Source organism: Phycodurus eques, chromosome 1 (genome assembly GCF_024500275.1).
Source record: "Phycodurus eques isolate BA_2022a chromosome 1, UOR_Pequ_1.1, whole genome shotgun sequence".
Lineage (NCBI taxonomy): Eukaryota > Metazoa > Chordata > Actinopteri > Syngnathiformes > Syngnathidae > Phycodurus > Phycodurus eques.
Window position 1 is genome coordinate 50,319,977 of NC_084525.1, and position 26,158 is coordinate 50,346,134.

Consider the following 26,158-nt stretch of genomic DNA (forward strand, 5'->3'; position numbering starts at 1 on the left):
CTGTGATCTATGTAGTATTTAATTGTGGCGATATAGCGGGATACAGTTTTTCATAATTTCAGTTTTCCTGATTTTTGGGATGTGGCTGAAACGTTGGCTAGTTGCTCAATCCATGAGTCGTCCCTCCCCCACTATGTAAAAACTTGAGCGCCTTTGTTTGGATCTCTGGTTAAGTGGCGGAACTGCAAGTTATTTAGGCCCGCTGGACGCTCAGCAACATGGCCGAAAGTGACTGATGTGAACCATCGCAAAAAAATAAAATAAAATCACAGTTGGCAACTCCTCACCGCACACAATAAAACGATTAAGTACATCACTTCGCCTCCCTGTATAGGGGTTTGCAGGCTCCACATACTCTATTGCAATTATTATTTTTTTTATTTTTATTTTTTTTTTTTATTTTTATTGAACCACAAAAACATGGCGCGATTGTCATAGAAGAAGTGGATGGTTACAAAGAGGAGGAAACGTGCAAATAAGAAGACTTGAGAAGCTGTTGGCAAGGATCAGCACCCCATTCCCTGACACAGATGGATTTTTCCACGATTTTGAACCCTCATTCTATATACAGAGGAACCCCCATTTATTCCGCGACCCTGCGCTCGAACTGAATTTTCTTCAACTCGAGGTAATGTTTCCAAAATGCCAATAATCCGTTCCAGCCGCGGAACATTATATTGACCTCATTTTGACCGTTGCATGGTTAAAACTGAATATTGTGCAGTACCGCAATGAGTGAAAACACAATTTCTGTTGATGGAATAACTGTGAGTTGTCTAGCAAATCAGTGCACAGAAAAAGTTGAGTTCAAGACTGTTTGTAAACTGCAAGCAGTGTGTAACCCGAGATAATTTTTCTTTAAAATAATTGTCCATAAACCAAATTGTTCGTAAACTGGGTCACTGGTAAACCAAGGTTCTTCTGTACTTGGTTCAGTATATATTTTGCAGGATTGTGAACAACGCTCTTCTCCGTGGTGTGTTAAATTTACACGTCATATTTATTTTCACTTTACAGGAACTTTGAAAATGATGTTATAAAAGACAATTGTCTTAATTCAATTGACTTTCAGTGTATGTTTTGAGGAAAGAAAGGCATGTGGAGATTTAAAAAAGAGAGACACAGAGAGCTGATTTGAGTAAATAAATAAATAAAATACCCCCCAAATTAATAAAATACATGTTGAGTGAACGGCAGCTGCATTTTGGAGAAAAATAAGCCCTCACTGGAAAGTAATCATGGCAAAAGAAATTGTCTTTGTGGGGCGGGGCAGAGTGACCATCAGAGTGAACAGCACTGACTTTCAAAGATGAAACTGAAGATGAGAAAGGATGATGAGCGATGGTGCAAATCTTACATCCTCTTTCTTCTTCTTGCTACGTCTTTTGGAGTTTTACTTCAATTGCTTCCTGCCCCAAGGCCAACATTCCAGCCTGTGCTGTTGCTGAGGGAGAAGCACAAGGCTGTGTGTACATAGGGGCAAAGACATATGGTCCATGGAGATACTGTATGCATCCCAAACCCTCCCTTCCTTGTATACACGTACATATGAAGGCCTCAGTGCAGCAAATGAACTCTCTCACATAGGTTCTGTCATCGTTTGCTCTCCGTCTATATAAATGAGAGGTGATGCTGCATTGTCACAGAGAAGGGCCTGTCGACAACATGAGAACAAGAACTCCCCCCCGAGATGTCTGATTGAGAAAACATCTTAGGACCGCAACCTGACAATATAAAGTAACTTCCTCTCTATTGTTTGCACTCAGCAGGGAAAACAGCTTCCTGTGGGAATTTGGTGCATTTCTTTCACTTTCACCTGAAAGAGCCACCTCTTTCATATCAGATTAAGAAGATCCATTGAGCTCTCACGTCTTTGAAACTTCGCTTTCCGTGCATTCAAATACACCATCCACAATTTGCGATTTGCCAGTTTTCTTTCCACGCTGTGTTCTATTTGGCCAGCGTTATTTCTCAGTGCCCACTAAAAGAACGCCATTCACCGTGACACCAGCTTTGGGAAGGCTGATACCACACTCCAGCATCAATAGCTTCTCTATGTCTTTTCAGAAAGTGCTCCTCTTTCCTTGAATGGCGCTCAAGCTCAATAAGCTCCCTTTTTCTTTCCGCTATCAGGCCACAATAGGCCGTTTGAGAGCAAGCACACTGCAAACTACATAAAGTGTTATCGTGAAATTATGTGCTCGAGCTTTTCTGTATAGTCGTATCGAAAACCTTCCTGTCAAGAAGAAGACAGCCCATACTATATGTAGGGGCATGAGACGAACAGTATATAATGCATTTTTCATGGTGTCATCTGTTGCTAAAAGGATGTAATGTAAGGATCATTTGCTTGGCCGGGAAATGCTATATCAAACTCAGTGGAGATGTCACATGTGACTATGCCACCCAACTCGCACAACAAGCCTCTCGGTCCACCCCTGTAAGTCTACTTCATTATTCACAGGGCTGAACATCATCTGAATTAAAGATACACGCTTGGACTGCTCACTGTTAGACAGGACCGAATGTGCGGGACCGAATGTGCTTTCAGCCGTACATGAGCACACTTCTAAATTAAGATCTGCCTCTGAGATTAAACACATTTGCAAACGTGTGTGTCTGTAGGGGAATGTGGAAGACAGAGTGTGAAATAGTCAAAGTTGTAGCTGCAATCAGTGGTATTGCGTGGGTTGCCAGAGCCCGGGGCGAGTCAAATATTTGTTATCCCCACTGAACCGGGTGGACATATAGCATAGCTTTCCTTCAGTTGAGTGTTGGTGCCCTTTTTATCCTTTTGGGTCACCCTACGTTGGTCTCATGTTTGCTGTTGCAGGAAGTCCTCATCAGGTGAAATCACATCTGTTTTTGTTATTGCACATTCTTTTGACACTCTGAAAAATACAGTGGATATAAAAAGTCTACGCAGTTCTCTTTAAATTCCAGGTTTTAGTAATATAAACAAATTAGATATAAATGATTTCAAATGTTTTTACATCATTCACGCTGTCGCCACCATGCTTCGCTAGGTATGGTGTCCTTGTGGTTCTGACCAGTGTTGTCTTGGTGCCAAATATACTTCTCGGAATTATGGTCAGAACGTTCACCCTCCGTTTTATCGGCCCATAACACATTTTCTCGTATGATGATGGTTGTGACATTAGGCTGTTTTTCTTCAGAAGGATTTGGGGCCTTAGACAAGGTGGAGGCAATTATGAACATTTTGAAACAGCATCCAGCATTAGCACAGATGTCGGGAAAAGCCTACTAGAACACTTGAAATTCATTTGGGGTTAGTCAGAGACACATGCCAGGTGTGTGCTGACTCCCATTAAACATGAGTTTGAATGTGATTGGTTGATTCTGAACACAGCCCAGTTATAAGAGGGTGTGCATACTTATGCAACCGCATAAGTATTTCACTTCCCGTCTTGAATAGATTTTAAAAAACGATTTCAATTGAGTTGAGCGGATATGTAGCCTATAGCTATAGCTATTGCTATTTCTTTTATTTTTTTTTTAACAAAGAAACTGTTTTGATTCTCTCTTCTTTACGTTTTTTTGGGGAGAGTTGCATTGGTGCACTGGTGCCAAGCAGCAATCTAAAAGCTGGAAAATCAGTGAGCTAGGGATATGGTGAGATTATACTTGTACTAACGAAGACACAATCGCCACTTACTCCCGAATGCTCCTCTTTGAAGTGAAGTGGAGCTGCCTTGTTGGAAAATTACTGGCTGATCACAGCATCTGCTTGGTGGATGGATGGGTCTTAGTCGTTTTTGGAAGAACATTTGCCTCTTTCGTGTTGCAAAGGTCAAATATTTGCATCGATGTTACAATCCACGCACACACATTTGTATTCTGTACAATTCCAAAGACCACCCTTAGGGTTGCCGAGGCTTAATCGATAAGGTCTTTACAATGTCGTACTGCTATTGGATGAGATGACTGAGCCCTGACGAGGTGCCCTTAAGCAAGGCACCAGACTCTCTGACATTGACGTGACATGTTTATGGAGTGCCCTGCTCACTCTGACATCCTGTCCATTAGTGCACGTATCGAATCGTGTTGTCCGTGTGTGTTGATCTGATCGTGTGTACTGGATACAGAATGTGTAACACACAGTGCAAAATTACAATTTGCCCTCAGAGGGACAAAAGAGGTTGACATAATAATGACATAATAAAAATGGAGGACGAGTGTGTGTATGTATGTATGTATGAGTGTGTATGAGTGTCATACTTGAATCTTTGGATCCCTGGATGCCTTGATTTTTCGAAACCAATCAATCAGCTTTAAATCAGAGAGAGACACTGAATTCATACAGGTTTGGTGGAGACTATGCGCTCTATTTAACCTATTCGCACAAAAGTGCAGCCTGCAAAAACAAAATGACATTGCTTATAGCTTCCATGGAGCAAACAATAAAGTAATAGGAGGGTTTGAAGAAAGTTCTGTGCGTCTTTAAATTATAACAAGCAAAAATGTTACAGATGGCAATACTTCTATTCCACTGAAGTTCTGATGAACTCCCAAAAGCTCTGACACTCATCAAAGCAGTTTATGCTTCTTATCATTTCGCAAGGGAGCTTGTTTAAATTTTAACAAATTATCATAAAAGCTCGTAATTATATCATAACTGTGTATTGTCTCAGAGAGCCAGAGAGAGACCAACTTTATCCTGATGACGGTCACACACGCTCAAGTGCAGGGTTAAAGATGGACTAATGATGGTAATGACAATCCTTCAATTGTCATGCAAAAAGGAAAATCACATTTCCATTCTGGGGAGATATGCAGGTGTTCCTGCTTGCTACTTTGTTCATGTTAGTTTTACTAAGTGCATACTGGTTTTTTTTTTTTTTTTTTTTTCCCCCATGCACTGAATGTTAAAAGGTCCAAAGCCTTCAGTGTATGCAATGCCTTATCAAAGGCTGAGGAGCTTTATTTATTTGTTGTCATATTGCACAGCGGTTCACTTACGTATTTGTGTTCAACCTTTTCCTATGGCGCTGGTCCTCATGAGGGTAATGGGTGAAGTTGAAGATCAGAATCAGAATCAGAATCATCTTTATTTGCCAAGTATGTCCAAAACACACAAGGAATTTGTCTCCGGTAGTTGGAGCCGCTCTAGTACAACAGACAGTCAATTTACAGAACACTTTGGAGACATAAAGACATTGACAAAAAACAATTGTGCAAAAAGATGCAGAGTCCTCGAGCACTTAGAGCAGTTCGGATGACTAATATTGCAATAGTCCGGTGCAATGACCATTGTGCAAAGGGCGCTGAGACTTCAAGGAGTGTATGCGGTTTAAAGTGACGAGTAGTGCGATCATCTGGGACAATGTTGGTTGTGCAAATGTTACAGATACTCCTCAATCAGTGTGCGAATGGCATGAGTGGCCTGTATATGCAAATACTGCAGCATGGAGCCCATCCTAACTGACTTTGGGTGAGAAGCGCAGTACACCCCTGGACTGGTCATCAATTAGTAAAACATTCCCAATTGCATTCATACCTATGGCCAATTTAGAATCCTCAATGAAACTCACATCCACATTAATGCCTGACCATTTAAAAAACAATTGTGGCCACAATATGGGTATAACGTAACAAAATGCTAATTTGTGGCCACGAAATACACATTTTTGGGTTTAATATCGTTCCCATGAACAACTAAGCAAGCTAACGGCACGCAGCTTTGCTGGAAACTGTGATGCCGGTCCAGATTTCCTTTAAGTGTCTTATTCTTTTCTCCTCACTAGCTGCAATGCTTGTACCTTCTTCCAGCTAATGGAAGAGACTTCCGCCTGCCATAAGTAAATGAAAGTATATACATTTTCAAATTTTTTGGAGGGAGAAATGAAGTGACAATACATAATTTACCTCACCACCCCTGATTATATCTCACAGCACACTAGTGTTCCAAAACACCCTGGTTGGAAATCACTGTGGTAAAGTATGTTTCTGTAGGTCAGGGGTGTCCAAACTTTATCTTGCAAGGACTGCATCCAGAAAAATAGAAGGAGGCAAGGGCCACTTTTATATCTTTTTATTTCTTTAACGCACTAAAACAACTCATCAGTGCAGGAAAAGCTATAACATACTGTATAATTAAAAATAAAAACACCAAAATGATAGCGAATAAAGCAAAATGTCAGTGATTATTCAGGATTTTGGGGTGGCCGGTGGCCCTGTATTTCTCTACAATAGATCCGCCCCTGCCCTGAGCAGCAGCATAATCACACTTCCACATTTCCACCTTACCGAATGACATGTGATTGGTTGAAAACAAGGAAGTGAGATATGAGAACGAACTTCTTCTCCGAATCAGAATCAGCTTTGTCTCCGGGAGTTGGAGCCATGACGACAAACAGACACGAAAGACAAAATATACAACACGAGCTGTGTCACCCGTTTATATTTTTGTCGATGCCGCGGGCCGACCAACAAATGGATTGCACCCGCAAATGGCCTCTGGGCCGTAGTTTGGACACCAATGCTGTAGGTGTTTTAAAGTAAAATAAAATTAAAAAAAAAAAAAATAATAATTAAAAAAAAAAAAACATTTTACAGGCATGTGACCAAAGGTCTCTCTGCACAGCCAGTGTATTAAAATGAATGTGTATTAAAGTGAAAAGTTATTTGATGATAGTCATCATGGTCAAATCTGACATCCCATACTAAAATGAAGTGCGAAGATGAGGAGAGAGAGAGAGAGAGAGTGTGTGTGCAGGAGTGACCTTTGAATCTCCGGGCGGTCAGGTGCAGAGAGGACGGGGGGCGGAGTTAGAGCGCTCGCCGCTTCATGTGTGCGGGCTGCCGGCGTCTTGCACCGCAAATGGTCGCTGCGGGAAGCCAGTGCGTCGTCCGGCTCTCCGCTAGAGAGAGGACTTCAAATTCATCCGTCCGGACCCTCCGAACATTCCGTCGTTCCGGCAGCAGGATGGAAGAACCCTGGTGACGGCAACCACGGACAGACCCACGCTGAGAGCGAGCATGGCCGTGGACGGTAGGCGCGTTTTGTTTTGACGGAACCGGGTCAGCCGGGTGCCGACAGCGCACGACTTTTCTTTTCTTATTTCACATCAATGGCAGGAATGCAATGTATACGCTATAGAAGCAGGCTGGCTTTTTAATTCTGTTTGAAAAAAGAGCGAAAGGCTCATTCATTTGCCTCTCATACATAGCATTTTTTTCCTTCTTCTCGAAATACATCAAAATACACCACTGAAACTACGTGGCATAATCACAAAGCGATCAATATTTTCAATATTTTGCCGAAACTTTTTTTTTTTGGTTTGTTTCGACATTCTTTTGGTCAAGTTGTCCACTGTGAGGCATCATTTGAATTAAGTATGAACAAAATCTCCACCTGTTTCATCTGAATTGGTGGCATGCAGTATTCACTTGAAGGATGCGATAATGAGCTGGCTTTTCATTTGTTCTCCATTCTTTTGTTTTGCTATAAATAGAGATCAAACCGTGTAAACACATGTGCTCTTTTTTTGCGTGGATGAGCTCAGGGCTTTCTTTTGTGTTCAGTTGCTTGTTTCATCCTCAACACAGCCAATATGTGAAGCATGAACCACTTAACCAATTCTTGCATTCAAACTTAAAATTGGGAATGAGGTGGTGTTGCTTTGTCGTGTGTATTTTTCTCATTGAATATTTCAGAAAACAAGTCACCGATGGTGTCACAACATTCGCCTGATGGTGTGAATGCGAGAGTGAATGTTTGTCTGCCTTCATATGTGCCCTGCGACTGACTGGTGACCAGTTCAGGGTGTCGTCCACATTAAGCCCGAAGTCAGGCGTGGCTCCATCTTACCCGTGACACTGAACAGGGTAAAGCATTGTCAAGAATGATACTGTTTTAGCATCTAGCTGCCGACTTCCTACCAGTTTACCATTACAACAAAAATATGTAGGACTAACAGGTTCTGCATCATTTGAATATTGGCGGACTGAACTTCTTCGGAACGCTATACCCATCTTTACCATTACTATTCCAGCGTTTTCCAACGTTTTACTGAGCAGAGGAACATATTCTAAATTTCATGGCACACCACCAAACAAAAATGTCACAAAAAGTATTGACAGTATATTGAAATAATTATGGTGTGGTGCAAGCGGAAGGGTATTTAACTGTGCTGCAGGTCTCTATCCATCGCTGTACAAATGTTGTTGTTCTTCTCAAGAACCGTTAACAGTTCCTTTCAGGTGCATGAGGAGTTTCTAACATTTGGGCCCTCCAAAAACCTATTGAACGCCGGGGATTGAACCCTGGTCCTCAGAACTGTGAGGCAGACGCTCTAACCAGTCGTCCACCGTTCCAGCTGCCCCGAAACAATTAATCGATAATTAAAATTTGATAATGATTAGCTTAGCTTCACAAGTGTGGGCCCATCAGAGCCTCCTTCAGTCCGAGGACATTAATATTTGTGAGCACCATTGTTTTTCAATTCGTCCATTATCAACTGAAGCAGGTTCATCAGTACTAAAGATGGCACACCGTTCATGTATACTCACTTAGTCAAACACGAGGCTATTTAAAAAAAAAATAAAAATTTTTTTTTAAATTAAGCCATAGTTTACTTATGCATCATTAATTGAGCGCCCTGGGCATTGATGACTCCCTTGGAGTGTGTTCTACTATTTAAAGATTAATGAGGGTTTGTCCAAAAAGGATTGAAGTAGATTTATTTACAAGTGGCCAACTAGCATCTGTCTTAGACTCATGTGCGGTCTTTTTCAACACATTAATGTGTGTATTAAAAAGTTGGTCTCTTAATTTTCTTATTGATAGACAATCGACGTTGGCTCACAGTATTCTGTTCTATTGTGGTTGTGTTGATAACCAATTTCCTTTTGTGAGGAGGATGCAGTTTCATTCGTTGGGGCTTGCATATAATATAGGGATGACGTAACGTTTTACATTTTCTTTACTTACGCATAAATTAATGACAGACATTGCTCCATATATGCTTGTTTCATAGCTATACACCAGAAATGATGTAATTTATCATGCCTTTTTTTTTTTTTTTAAATTGCTCAGGACAACGTATGCATTGGCCTACCAGAGATAACCAGCCGTATGTACAATGAATGCCTCTGGACGTATGGTGGTGAATGCCCAGTGTTGTGGACTAGAACTGGATCTTTGGTTTCAGACGAGAGCTTCATCCCTCATTTCCAGAAGGAATAGGCATGTGTGAGTGTCGATTTGTTATTGTGTCTTCGCTCCAATATGTGGGCCTGGCCAAGCTCAGCATGCAGGCTTTCCAAGATCTCTGCTTCCTTCCATACATATGCAGCTAGACATATGTAAGACACACACGCACACAGATATATATCATCCCGATAGGCCGGCACGGAGACAAGCACACAGCTGGATCGAAGCGCAAGAGCAAACCATCTATTTATCTCCAGTACCGCTTCCCCCACCAACCGAGCCTCCATGTCAGTGAGGCTAAAACACGCGCTGTCTGTCCAAAAGAAGTGGTTATTATCTTATCACCATGACGACACCGGTTGATTTATGCGCTTTGCAGTTTGTGATGCTTCAAGTTTGGCATATTGAACTTTGTCAGCTATGTCCCGTGGTGCATGATTATCGGTCATTCTTGGCTTTTGGTGAATTTTCGGTGCAATAACTTTTGGAAACAAACCAAATCTTTGAGGTTTTTAACATTATATCAGATAGATGACGTTTAACCATCAGTAACTTGTATTGGTAGAGCTCAAGTGCGTAAAAAAAATAATGATTAGATCTGTTTTTTTCCCCACATATGGATTTTGAGAGCGTTCATCTCTCTTAGTCACAGAGACAAAGTTATTGCAAAGTGTCATTATTGTACTGTACAGTGGTCTGAAAAAGTATCGGCCCCCTACTCAAATTGTTATATTTTTGCAGTTTCCCCACTTTAACGTTTAAGATCAGCAAACAAATGTAAGTATCATGGAACTATAACCCCAGTGAAATTAAAATGCATTTTTTTAAAATGGTGATTTCATTTATTAAGAGGCAAAAAAACTGTTCAAAGTTACCTGCCCCTGTGTGAAAAGGTAATTACGCCCTTTGTTAAATCATGATTTCATTTAATTATTCACAATTTTTGGTTCATTTTCACTGATCACACCCAAGCCTGATGACCTCCAGCCCTGTATGTATTCACCAACACTAGCTTTTCTCACACTTAGTATGTCTGTTATTCCATTAGGTTTTTTTCTTTAAATAAAAAGAAGCAAGAATTATTGAGAACAAGTGTTCCCTGTTGCGATTGACCACGTTTTCTTGAAAGAGCAAAACTACCGTACAATAACAGTGTGGAATGTGATAAATGGAAAACACAAACATGTAAGCCACTGTTTCCGTTGATATGTTTTCATATTTAGGGAGACTGCTATTTATTTATATTTAAGTGGCAGATAAGGCACCTTGAAACTAAAATTTGTCCTGGGGACATAGTTTAAAAGGGCAAAAATCAAGTTAATTACGACTGAAAACAATATTATATAGGCATTATTTTGGGTTCATGTTGGAAGGAAATCCTCTTCTTTTTTTAAAAGTAAAATATGAAGTCTTTAGCCAGGAATGACCCTTATACAGTATATGGATAATAGCATGGAGCTGCTAGAGCACTTAAGGTTGAAACTGTACATTACCATAGAAGAGACCTAATAAACTCATTTTGAATGTTACATGATTATCTTAGTAACACAATCCAAATTATTTACCATACCTCCGCGCTAACTGGTTTTCTTGTAGGGAAGAATTGCGTGTCAGGTTATATATTACAATTTATGTAACAAACAAAATAAAGATTGTGTCACACAGCCTTTTTTTTTGCATTCAGACTGTAATATTTTGCTTCTTCCAGTGAGACTTTTTCTATATGCCACAGCTCTTTGATCTGTATGTGGATGCTGTTGTGTGCATTGCAGACCGTGTGTGTTTGTGTGAACATGCAGATGAAGCAGAAGGGCAGCCAGCACCCCCAGTGGGTGGGAGGATGGGGGTAGGCAGGGTTGTGGGGGTGTTCGCGTAACAGACAAACACACCCTTTGTTGCCTCCCTGGCGTGCGTTACGCCGCCTGCTGGGAACAACGTCCATTTGGCCGATCCGGCACTGACTGCAAAGCGGCTGGCTGTTGGCTTGTTTTGTAAATGGCAATATGGTGAAGAGCTGTCAACCCTCTCACTTGCAGCATCTCTAGCGTGTTTTTTAAAGAGCATGCAGGCTACTGACCAAACACCCGCCCACCTCCACATCCTCGCAGCACGCGGAAAGCGCACATCCCTCTGATTGGCACAGATGGCCCACCTGGCTTCACCGTGTGGTCTTTAGGTGTGACCAGAGTAGTATAAAGACACTGTGGACAAAGTGATCGATGAGCCGGAAAGAGTTTGTCTTATATTAGCTTTTGTCAGTTCATCTTTCAGTTCATAGAACATCTTGGAGAACAGATCTGTTTTTTTTTTTTTTTCATCACGTGACTCAAACACAGGAAAACAGAAAAATAAGAAGCTGTAGTAAATCTGAAGCTAAAACAAAAGTTAATAGAATTCATTGACACTCACAAACTTTTAAAGCTGCTCTATGCGTCCTTTAAATGACCTACAGTATAATGACTAGGGATGGGACAGTACAGGTAACGGTAGGGTCCGGACCTCTGTTTTTGGGCCACAGTTCAGTACATTATTACATTATTTTGCTTGTCTGCAAAAACTACAATTTGTAGTGTACTGTATTTCAACTCATTTAAACACAACCCTGACCAAAAACTGTCTCATATTCATTGACTAATTGTAAAGCGGCTGAAATAAGTATTTAACACGTCACCATTTTTCTCACTAAATATACTTCCAAAGGGGCTATTGACCCGAAAGATTCACCAGATGTTGGGAACAGCCCAGGTAATCCACACATACAAAGAAAGTAGAACAAATAAACTCAGAAAGTAAGTTCTGTGTAAAAATGTGAAATGACGCAGGGAAAAAGTATTGAACACATGAAGAAAGGGAGGTGCAAAAAGGCATGGAAAGCCAAGACAACACTTAAAATCTATCAATAATCAAACAGCAATCCAGCCCCTTGTCAGTGCAAATGAATATCGGATGGTTCAGTCCTAATTGATGGCCTACAATAAGGTCTTTTGGCCAAGGTGTGAGTCAAGTCAAATCATCTCATAATGGGTAAGAGCAGAGAGCTGTCTCAAGACCATCGCAAACTAATTGTTGTAAAACATAACGATGGCATTGGTTACAGGCGCATATCTAAGCTTCTGAACGTTCCAGTGAGCACGCTTGGGCCCATAAAATGTAAGTGGAAAGCCAAACATACCACCATAAATGTACTTCGATCAGGTGCTCCTCGCAAGATTTCCGACAGAGGAGTGCAAAGAATAATCAGAAGAGTTGTCCAAGAGCCAAGGACCACCTGTGGAGAGCTTCAAAAAGACCTGGAATTTATGTAGTGTTGTCACAAGGAACACAGTGAGTAATGCACTCCACCACCATGGCCTGTATGCACATTCATCACGCAAGACCCCATTGCTGGAAAAAAAAAAAGCATGTCAAAGCTCGTTTAAAGTTTATTGAACAACATTTGGACGAGCCAGTTAAATACTTGGGGAATATAGTCTGGTCCGATGACGGCAAACTATAACTCTTTGGATGCCATAATGCACACCATGTTTGGAGGAGAAATGGCCCTGCACATCACACTAAAAACAGCATACCAACAGTAAAGTTCGGAGGTGGGAACATGATGGTCTTGGGTTGCTTTTCAGAAAACGGTAGTGGTAAACTTCACATTTTTGAAGGAAGGGTGAATGGGCAAATGTATCGAGACATTCTTGACAAAGATCTGCTGCCATCTACGAGGATGATGAAACTGAAACGAGGGTGGACATTTCAACAGGATAATGATACAAAACATACTGCCAAGGAAACTCTCAATTGGTTTCAAAGAAAAAAATAAAGCTGCTAGTATGGCCCAGCCAATCACCTGACTTGAATGCAATCGAAAATCTGAAACTCAAGGTCCATAAAAGAATCACACGGAACCTTGAAGATTTGAAGACTGCTTGTGTGGAGGAATGGGCCAAAATCACACCAGAGCAATGCATGCGACTAGTTTCTATATACAGGAGGCATCTCGAAGCTGTCATTGCAAACAAAGGCTTTTGTACGAAGTATTAAATAAATACCAGTTGGCGTGTTCAATGCGTTTTCCCTGTAAAGGACTTTTCATCTGCCACACACACACACAATCAATGCAAAATGTATTGCAAAACCCAAAAAGGTATGGTACTCGATTTTAACAAGTACCCTCACATCTAAAATATGTACACTCTCCTATATAGTAATATTTGTTGTCCGCGCACAGGGCTAATATTACTTCTCAGTGCCACGTAATCTTCTTACAGGGATTGTAGATTGGATAAGACAAAGGTAGAATTGTTGGCTGTGTGTTCTGATGTTTAAAACCTTTAGGCGAGACAAAGTATGAGGGGCTGTTAGGAAGGTAATTCAGAATTAGTTCTCACACTTAAATGTTATTATACGCACTACTGAAAGGCTCTCATATACAATACTGAAATGTTTTTGCTCATAAACACCTGCCAACTGCTGTCAAAAACACGAGTGAAACTCTCATACGCACGACTGAATGTCTTGCTCTCATCAACACTACTCAAACGCACTTATACTCACATGTCAATTGCACTCACTTGCGCATGTCAGTTACACACATGCACGCTTGTCAATCGCGCTGCCAGCGCATTTTAATCGCGCTCACACATTTACGTCAAATGTGCTCACGCACGCATGTCGACATATTGAATTTATATTGGATCGAAGAGAATTGTTTTTAACCTGGATTTCAGGATTTGTTTTTATGACAGTAAAACCCTGCTTTTCAATCAGTCTTCTTTTGAAAGTTTGGATAGATTTTCGTGGGAAAGCAAGGTCTGATGAAAAGATATCCTCCAAAATGATTTCCATCTATTTTGGACATATTTGTTTCCAAATTCAGTATTTATCTTTTTCCAAAAAGTCCTCCATTTGCTGTGTAATGGATGAAATACATTTATCAAGTGTCTCTCTGACCTCTGGCACGATAGATGGATGCATGAATCAGTATCTATGCTCCCCGGATTTTCGGGCAGTGATGAGGTGGAGGAGAGCAACGTTCAATAAAAATCAGCAAGGGATTAGCACGAGCGCGCACGCTGGATTTTGGATTCTATTCATCACGCTTCAACTGTCTCATCCAGTTTGACCTCGCCGCTAACCTTGGCATCCTCTAATATTTCCACAAGTGACAAGGTCTCACTGCTCTTATCCAGTGCCCGCATCTCTGGGTCCGACGATTCACATCCGTTCCCCCCGGCCCCATCTCTCTAAATTAGAGTGCTCGTCAGTCCGTATCCAATTTCTCTCCTTTAATTAGGGAGACGGGGTAAAGGGTCTAAATAGGTATTGGTAAAAAGGGATGCCATATTTTTGAAGGAATTACTAATTGGGTAACATTTCATGTGAGGACAGTGTTGGGAAGATTGGGTACAAATGTAATCGGTTGCAATTCCAAGTTACCTTGTCGAGAAAAACTGATAACAAAACAAAACATGATGAAATGTAAATTAGGGCTGCTGGATATATTGTTTGTTTGAGCGTCGTCATCGCGATGTACATGTGTGTAAAAGTCACATCGCGGGGTGTGCTGCGATGTTGGTGTACTGTATTGATATAGAGTGATTCAACTGTAATATTAGAAAGTGCCAGCAGAGGGACCTGTTTGGACATATTAAAAAGGATTGCGGTAAAACAACGCACGGAGCAGCCGAGAGTGTATACTTATCCCATTGTGTGATAACTATGAAACAGGTTATGGGAAACAATGCAATTTTGCTCTTCAGTCAGGCACGCCGCAGCTGCGCAAGTTGCTTTCAGGGACATTGCGTAAATTGGAATGAATGTGTTCTTTGGTTTGTTTGTAATACAGTACATAACTGTAAAAATTGATTCCTAGAGAAATTATTATTTGTACGAGAATGCTTTAGTAAAAAAAATTGTACGATCGCACTGTGATAATATGGAATTTATTTTGTTTTGTAATATAAGCGTAGATAAGACAAAATAGTTTGTTAATATAGTCAACCAGAGCTGCTAGGGATACAAAATTATCAATGTCCTTTCACCATTGTTTCTGTCAAACTGTGTTGAGTGTTTTTGTTTGGACATTAAGGACAAATGTCTTGTTTTTGATTTCATTTCAAAATTTAAAGAGACCGGTTCAGGGTGTACCCCACCTCCCAGCCGAAGATACCTGGGAAAGGTAGCCCGCGACCCTCGTTAGGATATGCGCTAAAGAAAATGGATGGATGGATGGACTATTTAAGCCACAAGTTTTTCTTCATGTTTTTGAGATTGTAGGGCAAAAGCTGCAGCTCGCTAGTAGTGGGGACTGAATGGGTGGCAGGAATGGGGAAATGAAATGCCAGTATTCCGTGGGTAATAGCCCGTCAGCAACACACTGAAAAAAAAAACCAAGAACTCTGAACTAGTTATTTTTTGGACTGGTGAATTTAGTTCAACATTTTTAATTAAGAACTATGAACTCAACTAGTTCATTTTTTGAACGGTGAACTGAACTTTGAACTAGTTCGCATAGAAAATGACCTTTCCAAACACTGATCCTGTATTATTTACTGAAATGTAATTAAATTTAATTTCACGTTTTCTCCAGTAATGTAATGGATTACAAGTACATACTTTAAAAAAAATATATATTTTTTTACTTAAGTTACATAATCTCGTTCCATGTAATTCGTTACTCCCCAACACTGTTTGAAGATTATAATCTTCATGAACCAATTATATCACCATGAACCGATTACAATCATGAACTACACTGTTGATACTTGCTGTCTACCTCTAATTGACATAACAGTCGTGTTAACAAAAGAACCTCAGGAAGGAAGAGAGCATGCTGTGACAATGTGAGAGATTGCGTGATTTCTGAAGATGAAAAACATGCCGGCGCCCCTTACATAGATTTGAAAAAGCCGCTATTACAAGATAACATTTCTTTACTTTTTCAACGGCGGATGGTCGTGTTGTTCTCTTCTCTTTTCCTTCGCTATCAGCGGTAACTTGTGGAGAGCCACTTGCCATCTGCGCAGCTACGTCAGCGCCAACTCGTCTGTCATGGAGGATCCGAGCCATCGCGTTGAGCTGCCGCTGAAGAGGAAAAAAACTGATTCGTCCACTTCCACTGAGGATTTACTTGATTCGACAGAGATACAGACGAGTGTCCTCCTCTCAATCAACAAGAAATTGTCTGTTGCACTTGATTTGCTTCGCCAGGAGATCGCCAAACTCAGAAAGAGCTTGGAATTCACTCAACAACAGGTCAAAGAGCTAAATTTAGATCATACTGCATCAAACATGATGTCAACATCAGAACTACAAACTCTTAGACTGGAATATAAACTCAGGAAAGAAACTACGCTGGACATTCAATCAAGAAGCATGCGCGACAATCTCATTTTCTCGGGCATTCCAGAAAATGCGTCGGAAGACCCCGAGGTGCAGATTGAAAAAGTTTAGAATTATAATTATACAGGCTACAATATTTAACAAGCTTTACACAATCGTCAATGTATACGCTCCAAATAAAGATGATTCAGCATTTTTTCACACTTGTCAGTCAATTCTATAATTATCATGGGAGGTTATTTTAACCTTAAGCCAAATTTCCTAATAGACCGCTCAAATCTCAAAAATAGCAATCAGCTACAATACCCCAACATACTACTACTAGGTCGTGGGTGGGTGGGGTTTGGCTGGTAGGCAGCAGTGCCTGGCAGCCCTGACCCATATTTATTGTTTTATTGTTGTAGATAATGTAATAACTTACTTTTCTCATCCTGTTTACAATTAGTGCGTTGTCTTTTGTCTTCGCTTCTCTTTCCCCTCTAGAAACTTGGTTCTGTTTGACTCTGATTCTCAATAAACTTCAATTATAATACTAAAAAACCACAGTGGAAGCTTGAAAACTTTGTTAGCTGGATTAATATATATATATATTTTTTCATGGATAATGAATATACATCTGTGAGTACTGTTGTATTGTCTGTCTACATGGGTTGCGCCACAGTTTGTGTTGAAATATCCATTGCGCAGATTGTTATAACACTGCTATTTGTTTGCCCGCCTCTGGAGTTTCCCATTATGTGTTAGCATCAAGCTAGCTTGGACACTCTTAAGGCAGTCGTTTGATTGTTTTACTGCACAACGTGTAATTCGCTTTGTTATGTGTTCAGAAAACTTCAAGTGGAAGTGGCAATAAACAGCTTGAAGTCTCCTCTTTTGAGAATAATTGTTCACGATCTACTAAACTGCTGCTTTTTCTGAAGTGACTTGAGCTCGTTGTCACCCTAGTGCACATACTTTCGCTCAAATTTGTGGTCTTAAGTAACTTGTATCTCAAGGCACCACTGTATAACACTCATATTAGACCAGTTGTAGGGTGAATCATTTGTTGTTCTTTTATATTACCGGCACAAAGCATAAAGTCTGAGGCAGGATGTAAATATGTGTTGCTCAGTATAAAAAAAGAACCACAATGTACTCTAGTGATGGAACAAAACAAACTCACCACATTTTGACTCAGTTTAATGCACTTAATCAATTTCTCCCCACCATTACCTTCTGTACTTGAGAACATGAAAGCCCCAAACCCAAAATGTCCTCAGCCTCATCCTTGGCCAGATGACTTTCAGCTTCCAAGTTTCAAGGAGACCAGCCGGCATCCGCCACTTCGCCCCATTTGCAATCTTCCCATTAGAGACTGCTAAACAAACAGTCTAATTAAGTGCGACCTTGTGTGATAGGGTGGCCCTGGAGCTTCCCACTCTTTGTTTATAGGTTGGCCTTCTCCTTCTACTAAGTGCTTGTGGGGGAGAGGGGGAAGTGCAGTCTGAGCTGCAGATTACCCATTAAACCAAATGGCTATTGGACTCAGCTTCAGTTCTCATGACTCAGGGAGCACATGTCACATTCATGCACTTGAAAAGCAATTGCAATTGCCTCTCACGGGCTTAACAGCATGATATGTGGTGGTTTTGATGGGTGTGCGAGAAAGTTTGGAACCATCTTTCGCTGTCCTCCTCCTGTAACTGTCATTCGCTCATCAGTTTCAAGTTGTCCTGCCTCTGTGCTGCGCGCCGTCCGTTGCCTTCCTCACCTTATGTTATCCAGCGCCCTGGTGAGCATGGCAGTGATGAATGCTGCTTTGACTGTCCCAGTGCCGCTCAAATGGGCCCTCAATTTACTATGTCAACAGGCTACCAAGTGTCTGTGTGTCAGCTTTGCAGTTGAGGTTGGACGATTGTTGTTTAAATGTAGATCAAATGTGACTTTGTTTAACCTCCAGAGCTTACTGCGCTCACACACACATACGTGTGCACACACGCACACGCACGTCTAAATTTTTAAAATGTGGTCACATGAAATTCCCTGAGGGTTTTGGGGCTTCTCCTCTGCTCTCAGTTTTACCCGTATTTCAGGATGTCAACAATATTTGACATTGATAAAAGATGGTGATGTCACACCCTTTTCAAACGTGATGAAAAATGCATTGAACTTCACTGTTTACTGACATTTACAACTGCACTCTTCCCATGTAGAATATACTGACATTCTCAGAAGTGTTTGACTAGCAGCTCACTTAAGACTTACACACATTTATTTTAAAAGCGTTGGTCTTGGATCAAGTGGCGTTGAATGTATTCACTGTGTTTGTTGTGTTTCCATTTTCTATTTTCCTTACTCGTTGCCTGTAAATAGCATACAGTGAGTACTAAATGGTCGTCCCTCTGTGTCAGTCTTGTCATCGACTGCCGATTTGATCCAAAGTACAGTTTCTTCTTGATCCTGCAGAAGATAGGCTACTCAATATCACAATATTTTAAGGTGCCTTTGAGACTTCCCCATTTCACCCCGAAAAGGTTGAGCTTTTCCATTGAACTTCACATTCATTGTTGGATTTATGCTGTTCCATGTAAATGCAAATTTTGTTCAAAAGTTTGATCGAATAAGTTTGTTCAAATAAAATCATTCAGATCAGTTTCTTCTGGTGTCCCCCATGTCACGTACGTGGTTAGGGCGAAGGCAAGGAACGTAAGGCAAGAACTTGGTGGACCCAATTGCAGGGAGGCAAGACAGGAGCGCGGGAGTCTCAAAAAAATAATATTTAATCTTTCAAAAAGGGCAAACAAGGATATTGGATAAAGCAAAACTGAACGAAGTCCCACAACAGATAACAACCAAACCAAAGTAACAAAGAAACACTTGAATATCTAAAAATGGAAACAAACTATAACCTGTGAGTAAGACGTGGGACAGATAGGGACAATGAAACCCGACAATGACAAACCACAACGACAACTGGTGACTATGACATGGCAAAGACATGTGACAACAACAATGAATCGACAAGAACTGAAAGAAACCAGGGAACAAACAGATTGACGAGACAACGAGGAACACCTGGACAAGACACGAGTGGCTGGAGAGAGCTGATTGCTCGACACAAGGTAGACGAGAACAGGTGGACACAACAACCTAACACACGACAAACATGGAACAAAGGAAAACATGGAACAAAACTAAACACAACCCAAACCAAAACACAGACCATGACACCCCAGGGCTCTGTCTTGGGCCCCCTCCTCTTTATCACCAACATCCTACATCCCTCTTGGCAGTATTTTCTTTAAATTTAATTCTATTACATGGATGACAGCCAGCTCTACCTCTCCACCAAACCCACCACCACTATTCCTCCTTCCTCCCTTCCTTACTGCTTCTCTGAACTTAAACACTGGTTCACATTCAACTTTCTACTACTCAACAGTGATAAAATGGAAATCCAAGTCCATGCTAGCCAAAGATGAGTCTTTCCATTACACTGGATAATTCCTCTGTTTCCCCCTCCCCTCAGGTTAAGAGTTGGGGTGTCATCCTCGACAGCACATTCTCCTTCCAAGCACGCACAAACATCACCCAGTCTGCATACTTATCACAAGTCACAACTCACCACATCACTCAAGTCCTGTAATAACTCCACTTACTCCATGTCCAATACCGCATTCAATATAAAATACTGATCCTCTGTCATGAACGGAACAGAGGATATGATCCAAAAGTGGACGACTCCAAAACAAATGGACAGCTTCAAAAAAGAGAGGTTTAATATACGAGAAGAGGTCGGTACACAGGCAGGCAATCCAAAAAAAGGCAACAGTATCCAAAAACGTGAGGCAAAAAGGCGAGGTCGATAATTGGAACAGCGTCTATTCTTACTGTGAGTCTGTGACATGGAAACAAGGAATGCTGGAACGCGACGACAAGGTACAACGAACTGGCGACTGGAAAGAATGAGACACGAGGTTAAATGCAAGGGGTAATTAGGGTGAACGAGGCACAGGTGGTGAAGATGCTCTCAGTAGCAGGTCTGTACGAGACTGGGGGGAAACAACAACTGGAACACACACTCATGACAGTACACCCACGCCCCACCCCCCGTAACGGCTGGCCCCAGATGGCCCCGGAGCCCCTGGATGGGCAACGTCCATAATGAGCGAGTCATCCACGATAAACGCAGACGGCACCCATGAACGTTCCTCAGGACCGTAGCCCTACCAGTCCACCAGATATTGAAACCCCCTCCCCCTCCGATGAGATGACAACAGTGAAGACAGGGCCCCCATCCACGAACCGGGGGGGAGGAGGGGGCCTGGAAGGCGGGACCAGAGGGGATTCCCGGGCGGGCTTGAGCAGGTTGACGTGAAAAGCAGGGTGGGCCGGTATCCTCCGACGGTCAGCAGCGGTTTTGTAGGACGGTCCCTGGCGCAGCAGCATCTGGCGGACTCGGTCCCAGGCCCTCCTGCAGTGTCTCACCAAGGTCAATCCCGATGGAACTGTCGACTCTGGGGCTATGGCAGGAAATAGAGATGGTTCGTAACCATGCACAACGTGAAAAGGCGATAAACCAGTTAATGCAGAGGGGGAAGGAATTGTGAGATAATTTGACCCAAACCAGTTTCTGAGACCAAGATCGTGGCTCTTGTAAAGTGAGACATCAGAGCCCAGTCTCCAGGTCCTGGTTCAGCCTCTCGGTTTGTCCATTGGTTTCAGGGTGAAACCCAGGTGACAGACTGACGGTAGCACCTATGAGATTGCAAAACTCCTTACAAAATTGCGAAATGAATTGGGGACCCCTATCAGATACCACATTCTTAGGGAAACCATGGAACTTGAATACCTGGTGTATCATTAACTCGGCAGTGTCTTTAGCTGAGGGAAGTTTCGGGAGTGCAATGAAGTGTGCCATCTTAGAGAACCTGTCCACGACTGTGAGAATGGTGGTATTTCCTTTCGAGGCCAGTAATCAAGTCACAGAGTCGATGGAGATGTCTGACCAAGGACGTTGTGGTATTGGTAGGGGTCGCAACTCCCCCTAAGGACGTTTACAAGAGGACTTGTTAGCAGCACATACCTGGCAAGCATTGACATAATTGGTAACATCCCTTCTATCATTGGGCCACCAAAAGCGCTGTTCGACCACAGATTGAGTCTTGGCAATGCCTGGGTGACATACAGTCCAGTTAGTGTGAGGCCAGTGGATGACTCGTCCCCTTAAAGTCGGAACCACATAAAGCCTGTTTTCAGGGAAATTTTCTGGGCTAAGAGTGTTCTCCAGAGCCTCCTTTACCGCAGTGTCAATGTCCCAAACAAAAGCAGAAACGAAACATGACTTGGGCAAAATGGTTTTAGGGTCGGACAAAAAATTCTCTGCGCAGAAAATGCGCGATAAAGCATCTGGCTTACCATTTTTAGAACCAGGTCGGTAGGATAACGTGGAATTGAATCTAGTGAAAAACAGACCCCTTCTAGCCTGCCTCGCATTTAATCTCTTGGCAGACTTAAGATATTCCAGGTTCTTGATCTGTCCATACTAAAAACAGAGTATGTGCCCCCTCTAGCCAGTGCCTCCACTCCACCAAAGCCACCTTGGCTGCCAGCAGTTCACGGTCACCAATGTCATAATTTGTCTCGGAGATAAGCACAAGGATGTAACTTACCATCCTTGAAACATTTCTGGGAGAGCACTGCTCCTATACCGGCATCAGACGCATCAACTTCTTCCACAAACTGCTGTTTGCGATCTGGCAAATTGAGGATGGGAGCGGAGGTAAAGCTCGATTTAAGTTTTTGAAATGCTTCCTGATAAAGCGGGTTCCATACGTAAGATCTTTGTGGCGAGGTAAGATCATGCAAAGACGAGGCTATAGAACTGAAATTTCTAATGAACTTTCTGTAGAAATTAGCGAACCCTTTGTACGTCTTTGCGTGATGTGGGAGTGGGCCAATTAGTCACTGCATCAACTTTTCATTTTGATTTCACCTGGAGCCAGCACGAACTCCAGAAAAGAAACGGACGGAACTCATAATTCTCAGCCTTGACATATAGTTCATTCTGCAGTACCTGCTGCGACACAGAGCGTACACGAATGATGTGAGTCTCATCATCTGGGGAGAATATCAAAATGTCGTACAACTATACAAAAACGCACACGTTCAACATGTCACGCAAGACATCATTGACAAAGTTCTGGAACACAGCTGGAGCGTTAGTTAGTCCAAAAGGCATCACCAAATACTCGTAATGTCCCGTTGGTGTGTTGAATGCTGTTTTCCATTCATCCCCCTCCCTTATCCTGACTGGATGATATGCATTTCTTAAGTCTAATTTGGTGAAAACCTTGGCGCCCTCCAGGAACTCAAAGGTGGTGGAGTTGAGAGGGAGAGGGTACCTGTTTTTCACAGTTATGTCGTTGAGACCCCGGTAATCGATACAGGGTTTCAGAGTCTTGTCCTTCTTGCCCACAAAGAAAAATCCAGCTCCAGGGGATGAAGATGGGCGAATAATCCTGGCTGCCAGTGATTCATCCACATACCCCTTCATAGCCTTGTGTTCCGGCCCTGAAAGAGAGAATAACCTCCCTCATGGGGGTGTGTTTCCAGGCAGCAAGTCAACAGCACAGTCATAAGGTCTGTGGGGAGGAAGGGATTTGGCCTTGGACTTGGAAAAAACGTCTTTAATGTCCTGGTAACAGGTGGGTACTTGACATAAGTCAGGATCCCCAGATGAGGTCTGTGGATTGTCATTTGAAACATAGCCCTGAACATCACGTGGAGGCTTGAAACAGTTCTGGGTGCAATTGCTGACCCATGACATAACTTGCCCAGAGGGCCAGTCAATGTGAGGGTTATGTAATTTCAACCATGGGTTCCCTAAAATAACATCATTGTCACGTACGTGGTTAGGGCGAGGGCGAGTAACGCAAGGCAAGAACATGGTGGACCCAATTGCAGGGAAGCAGGGAGGCAAGGCAGGAGTGCGGGAGTCTCAAAATAATATTTAATCTTCAAAAAAGGAAAATGACACCTGACAATGACATACCACAATGATAAAGACAACTGGCGACTATGACATGGCAAAGGCATGTGACAACGACAATGAACCGACAAGAACTGAAAGAAACCAGGGAACTAAATACAAACAAATTGACGAGACAACGAGGAACACCTGGACAAGACACGAGTGGCTGGAGAGAGCTGATTGGTCGACACAAAGTAGACGAGAACAGGTGGACACAACAACCTAATGAGCACACGACAAACATGGAACACAGGTAAACATGGAACAAAACTAAACACAACCCAAGCCAAAACGCAGACCATGACAATCATGACCCATGACAATCATGATCCATGATCCATCAAAAACATGAAAACTAATGCGTTCCGACTGAGAATCAGGAAATGTCAATGTGAGTGTTTGGGTGCGGTGAGTGACCTTGCCCATAAAACCGCCGTCTGCAGCATAGGTGTTGTGGTGGCGGTTTATTTGGAAGGTTCTAAGGTGCATCCGTCTAACGAGGAGGGAGTTGTGTAAGTTTCCGTCAGAACCAGAGTCAATTAATACAGGTGTATCAATTTCTTGATCAGAGAGCATAGTGTCACTTTAGGAAGAACCCGGATAGGGTCTTCCTTAATGAAATTTAGTCTCACCGCTCCCTTGCTACCGGCACCAGCAACCTTGACGTGACAGTTGCTCAACTGCCCGCAGTAGAAGCACCGCCCTTCCCTCAGTTGGCGTTGACGTTCCTCAGGTGAGAAATGGAACATGCCCAGTTGCATGAGTTCATCCGTGGTGACGCTAGCCAGTAGATTGAGACCAGAAACAGGGGATCTGCGTTGGTTTGGCTGGTCAGGCTCGTCCTCCAAGTGCGCGATGACGCAGCCCTGCGCCGAACGCCGTCCAGCTCGCGATTCAAAAGCCTCTTGTCGATTTTTATGGCGAGAGCAATGAGAGTGTCCACGACGGTCGGCGGGTCTAGCGGGACCATCCTTGACGGCGGGGGATAGTCCTTGAAAAAATGCATCGAGTAGTGCCCTATTATTCCACTGACTCTAAGCTGCTAGAATGCAAAACTCAATCGCGTGGTCTGATACCTTGCACTTGCCTTGGTGTAAGGTGACAAGGGAGCGAGCTGCCTCACGATCTGGTGGGGAAAACTGAAAAATTTGCTCCATATTCTTTACAAAAAAAGCCCACGAATGACACGCGGTGGAATTGCGGCTCCAATCAGCAGTAGCCCACGCCTCCGCGCGACCAGTCAGGTGGGAAATGTCAAAAGTGATTTTTGCCCGCTCGGTGGGGAAGGCAGCTGTCTGCAGCTCAAAGTGGAGTTCGCACTGAGTGATGAACGGCTTACTATTCCCAGAATCTCCAGAGAACCTTTCCGGTCGAGAGAGCTGTGGGCAGACAGCAGCGGATGTGGCAGGTGGCTGCATGGTAACTGCTTCACATGGAAACGTTGGTACCGTGGCGGTATCGGGTGTTGTGTAACTTGTTCCTTCTTCTGAATCATTTTCATAAGAACTGTGAGGCCACCTGTCTCATCATTTTGTCCTGATGCTCTGACAGTCCCTCTAGATGAAGGTGGAGGGCAGCAAGCTGCTCATCCTGCTTCGAGAGGGGTGGACCCTGCACTTGAAGGGCTTTGCGCACTGGGTCTGAGTCTGCTGGGTCCATGTTATGGATGTTATGGATAAGTTAGAGGATAAGACCCAAAAATGCACAACTCCAAAACAAATGGACAGTTTAAAAAAAGAGCGGTTTAATATACGGGCAGAGGGCGGTACACAGGCAGGCAACAGTATCCAAAAAACGTGAGGCAAAAAGGCAAGGTCGATAATCGGAACAGGGTCTAGTCTTGCTGTGAGTCTGTGACGTGGAAACAAGGAATGCTGGAACGCGACGACAAGGTACAACGAACCGGCGACTCGAAAGAATGAGACACGAGGTTAAATGCAAGGGGTAATTAAGGTGAACGAGGCACAGGTGGTGAAGATGCTCTCAGGAGCAGGTGTGTACGAGACAGGGGGAAAACAACAACCGGAACACACACCCATGACATCTTCACCTTCAAGGCCATCAATAACCTCCCCCGCCATATCTTGCTGACCTCCATCACGTTGCCATACCCTCCCGCTATCTCAAATAGTCATCTTCCATCCAGCTCAGCGTCCCTTCTGCCCGTCTGTCCACCGTGGGGACAGAGCCTTCAGCCGCTTTGCCCCCCATCTTTGGAACTCACTACCACCTGACCTCCGAAACACAGACCTTTTAACCCTCTTCAAATCAAAACTCAAGACGCACCTGTTCCGGACTGCCTGTTCACTTTAGCATTTCCCACATCATTTGACATTCTATCTGATGTTTTATGTTCTGTTATTTGTATTATATTGATTGAGTTCTTTTAACTATGTTTGTAAGGAAATTATTTTCCTGGTGAGTCTCTTAATTTAAACGATTCACTGACAGAATCACAAATTATAAAAGAGTCATCATTTTGCAGTCTTTATTCATTCGAGTTTGTCTTACTTTTTATGATTGTCCCTCCTTTATCTCGCTTGTCTTTGATTTTGCATTGTTTTAACTTTCCCTTGGTTGGGCGATAAGTGGAATGTCGAGGGCTCTGTGTGCCCTGTGTACAATAATGTTCTTTTTAC

General features: G+C 42.6%; 1 protein-coding gene across 1 annotated transcript in view; it reads left to right on the top strand.

Annotated features, from left to right (window-relative positions):
• Positions 1 to 6,776: 6,776 nt before the first annotated feature.
• LOC133399121 (sterile alpha motif domain-containing protein 10-like) overlaps positions 6,777 to 26,158 on the top strand; it is a 55,528-nt gene continuing 36,146 nt past the window's right edge. Inside the window, exon 1 of the mRNA XM_061670301.1 lies at positions 6,777 to 7,012. Within this exon, the coding sequence (XP_061526285.1) occupies positions 7,000 to 7,012 (13 nt within the window). The 5' untranslated portion in view covers positions 6,777 to 6,999. The remainder of the gene's footprint in view (positions 7,013 to 26,158) is intronic.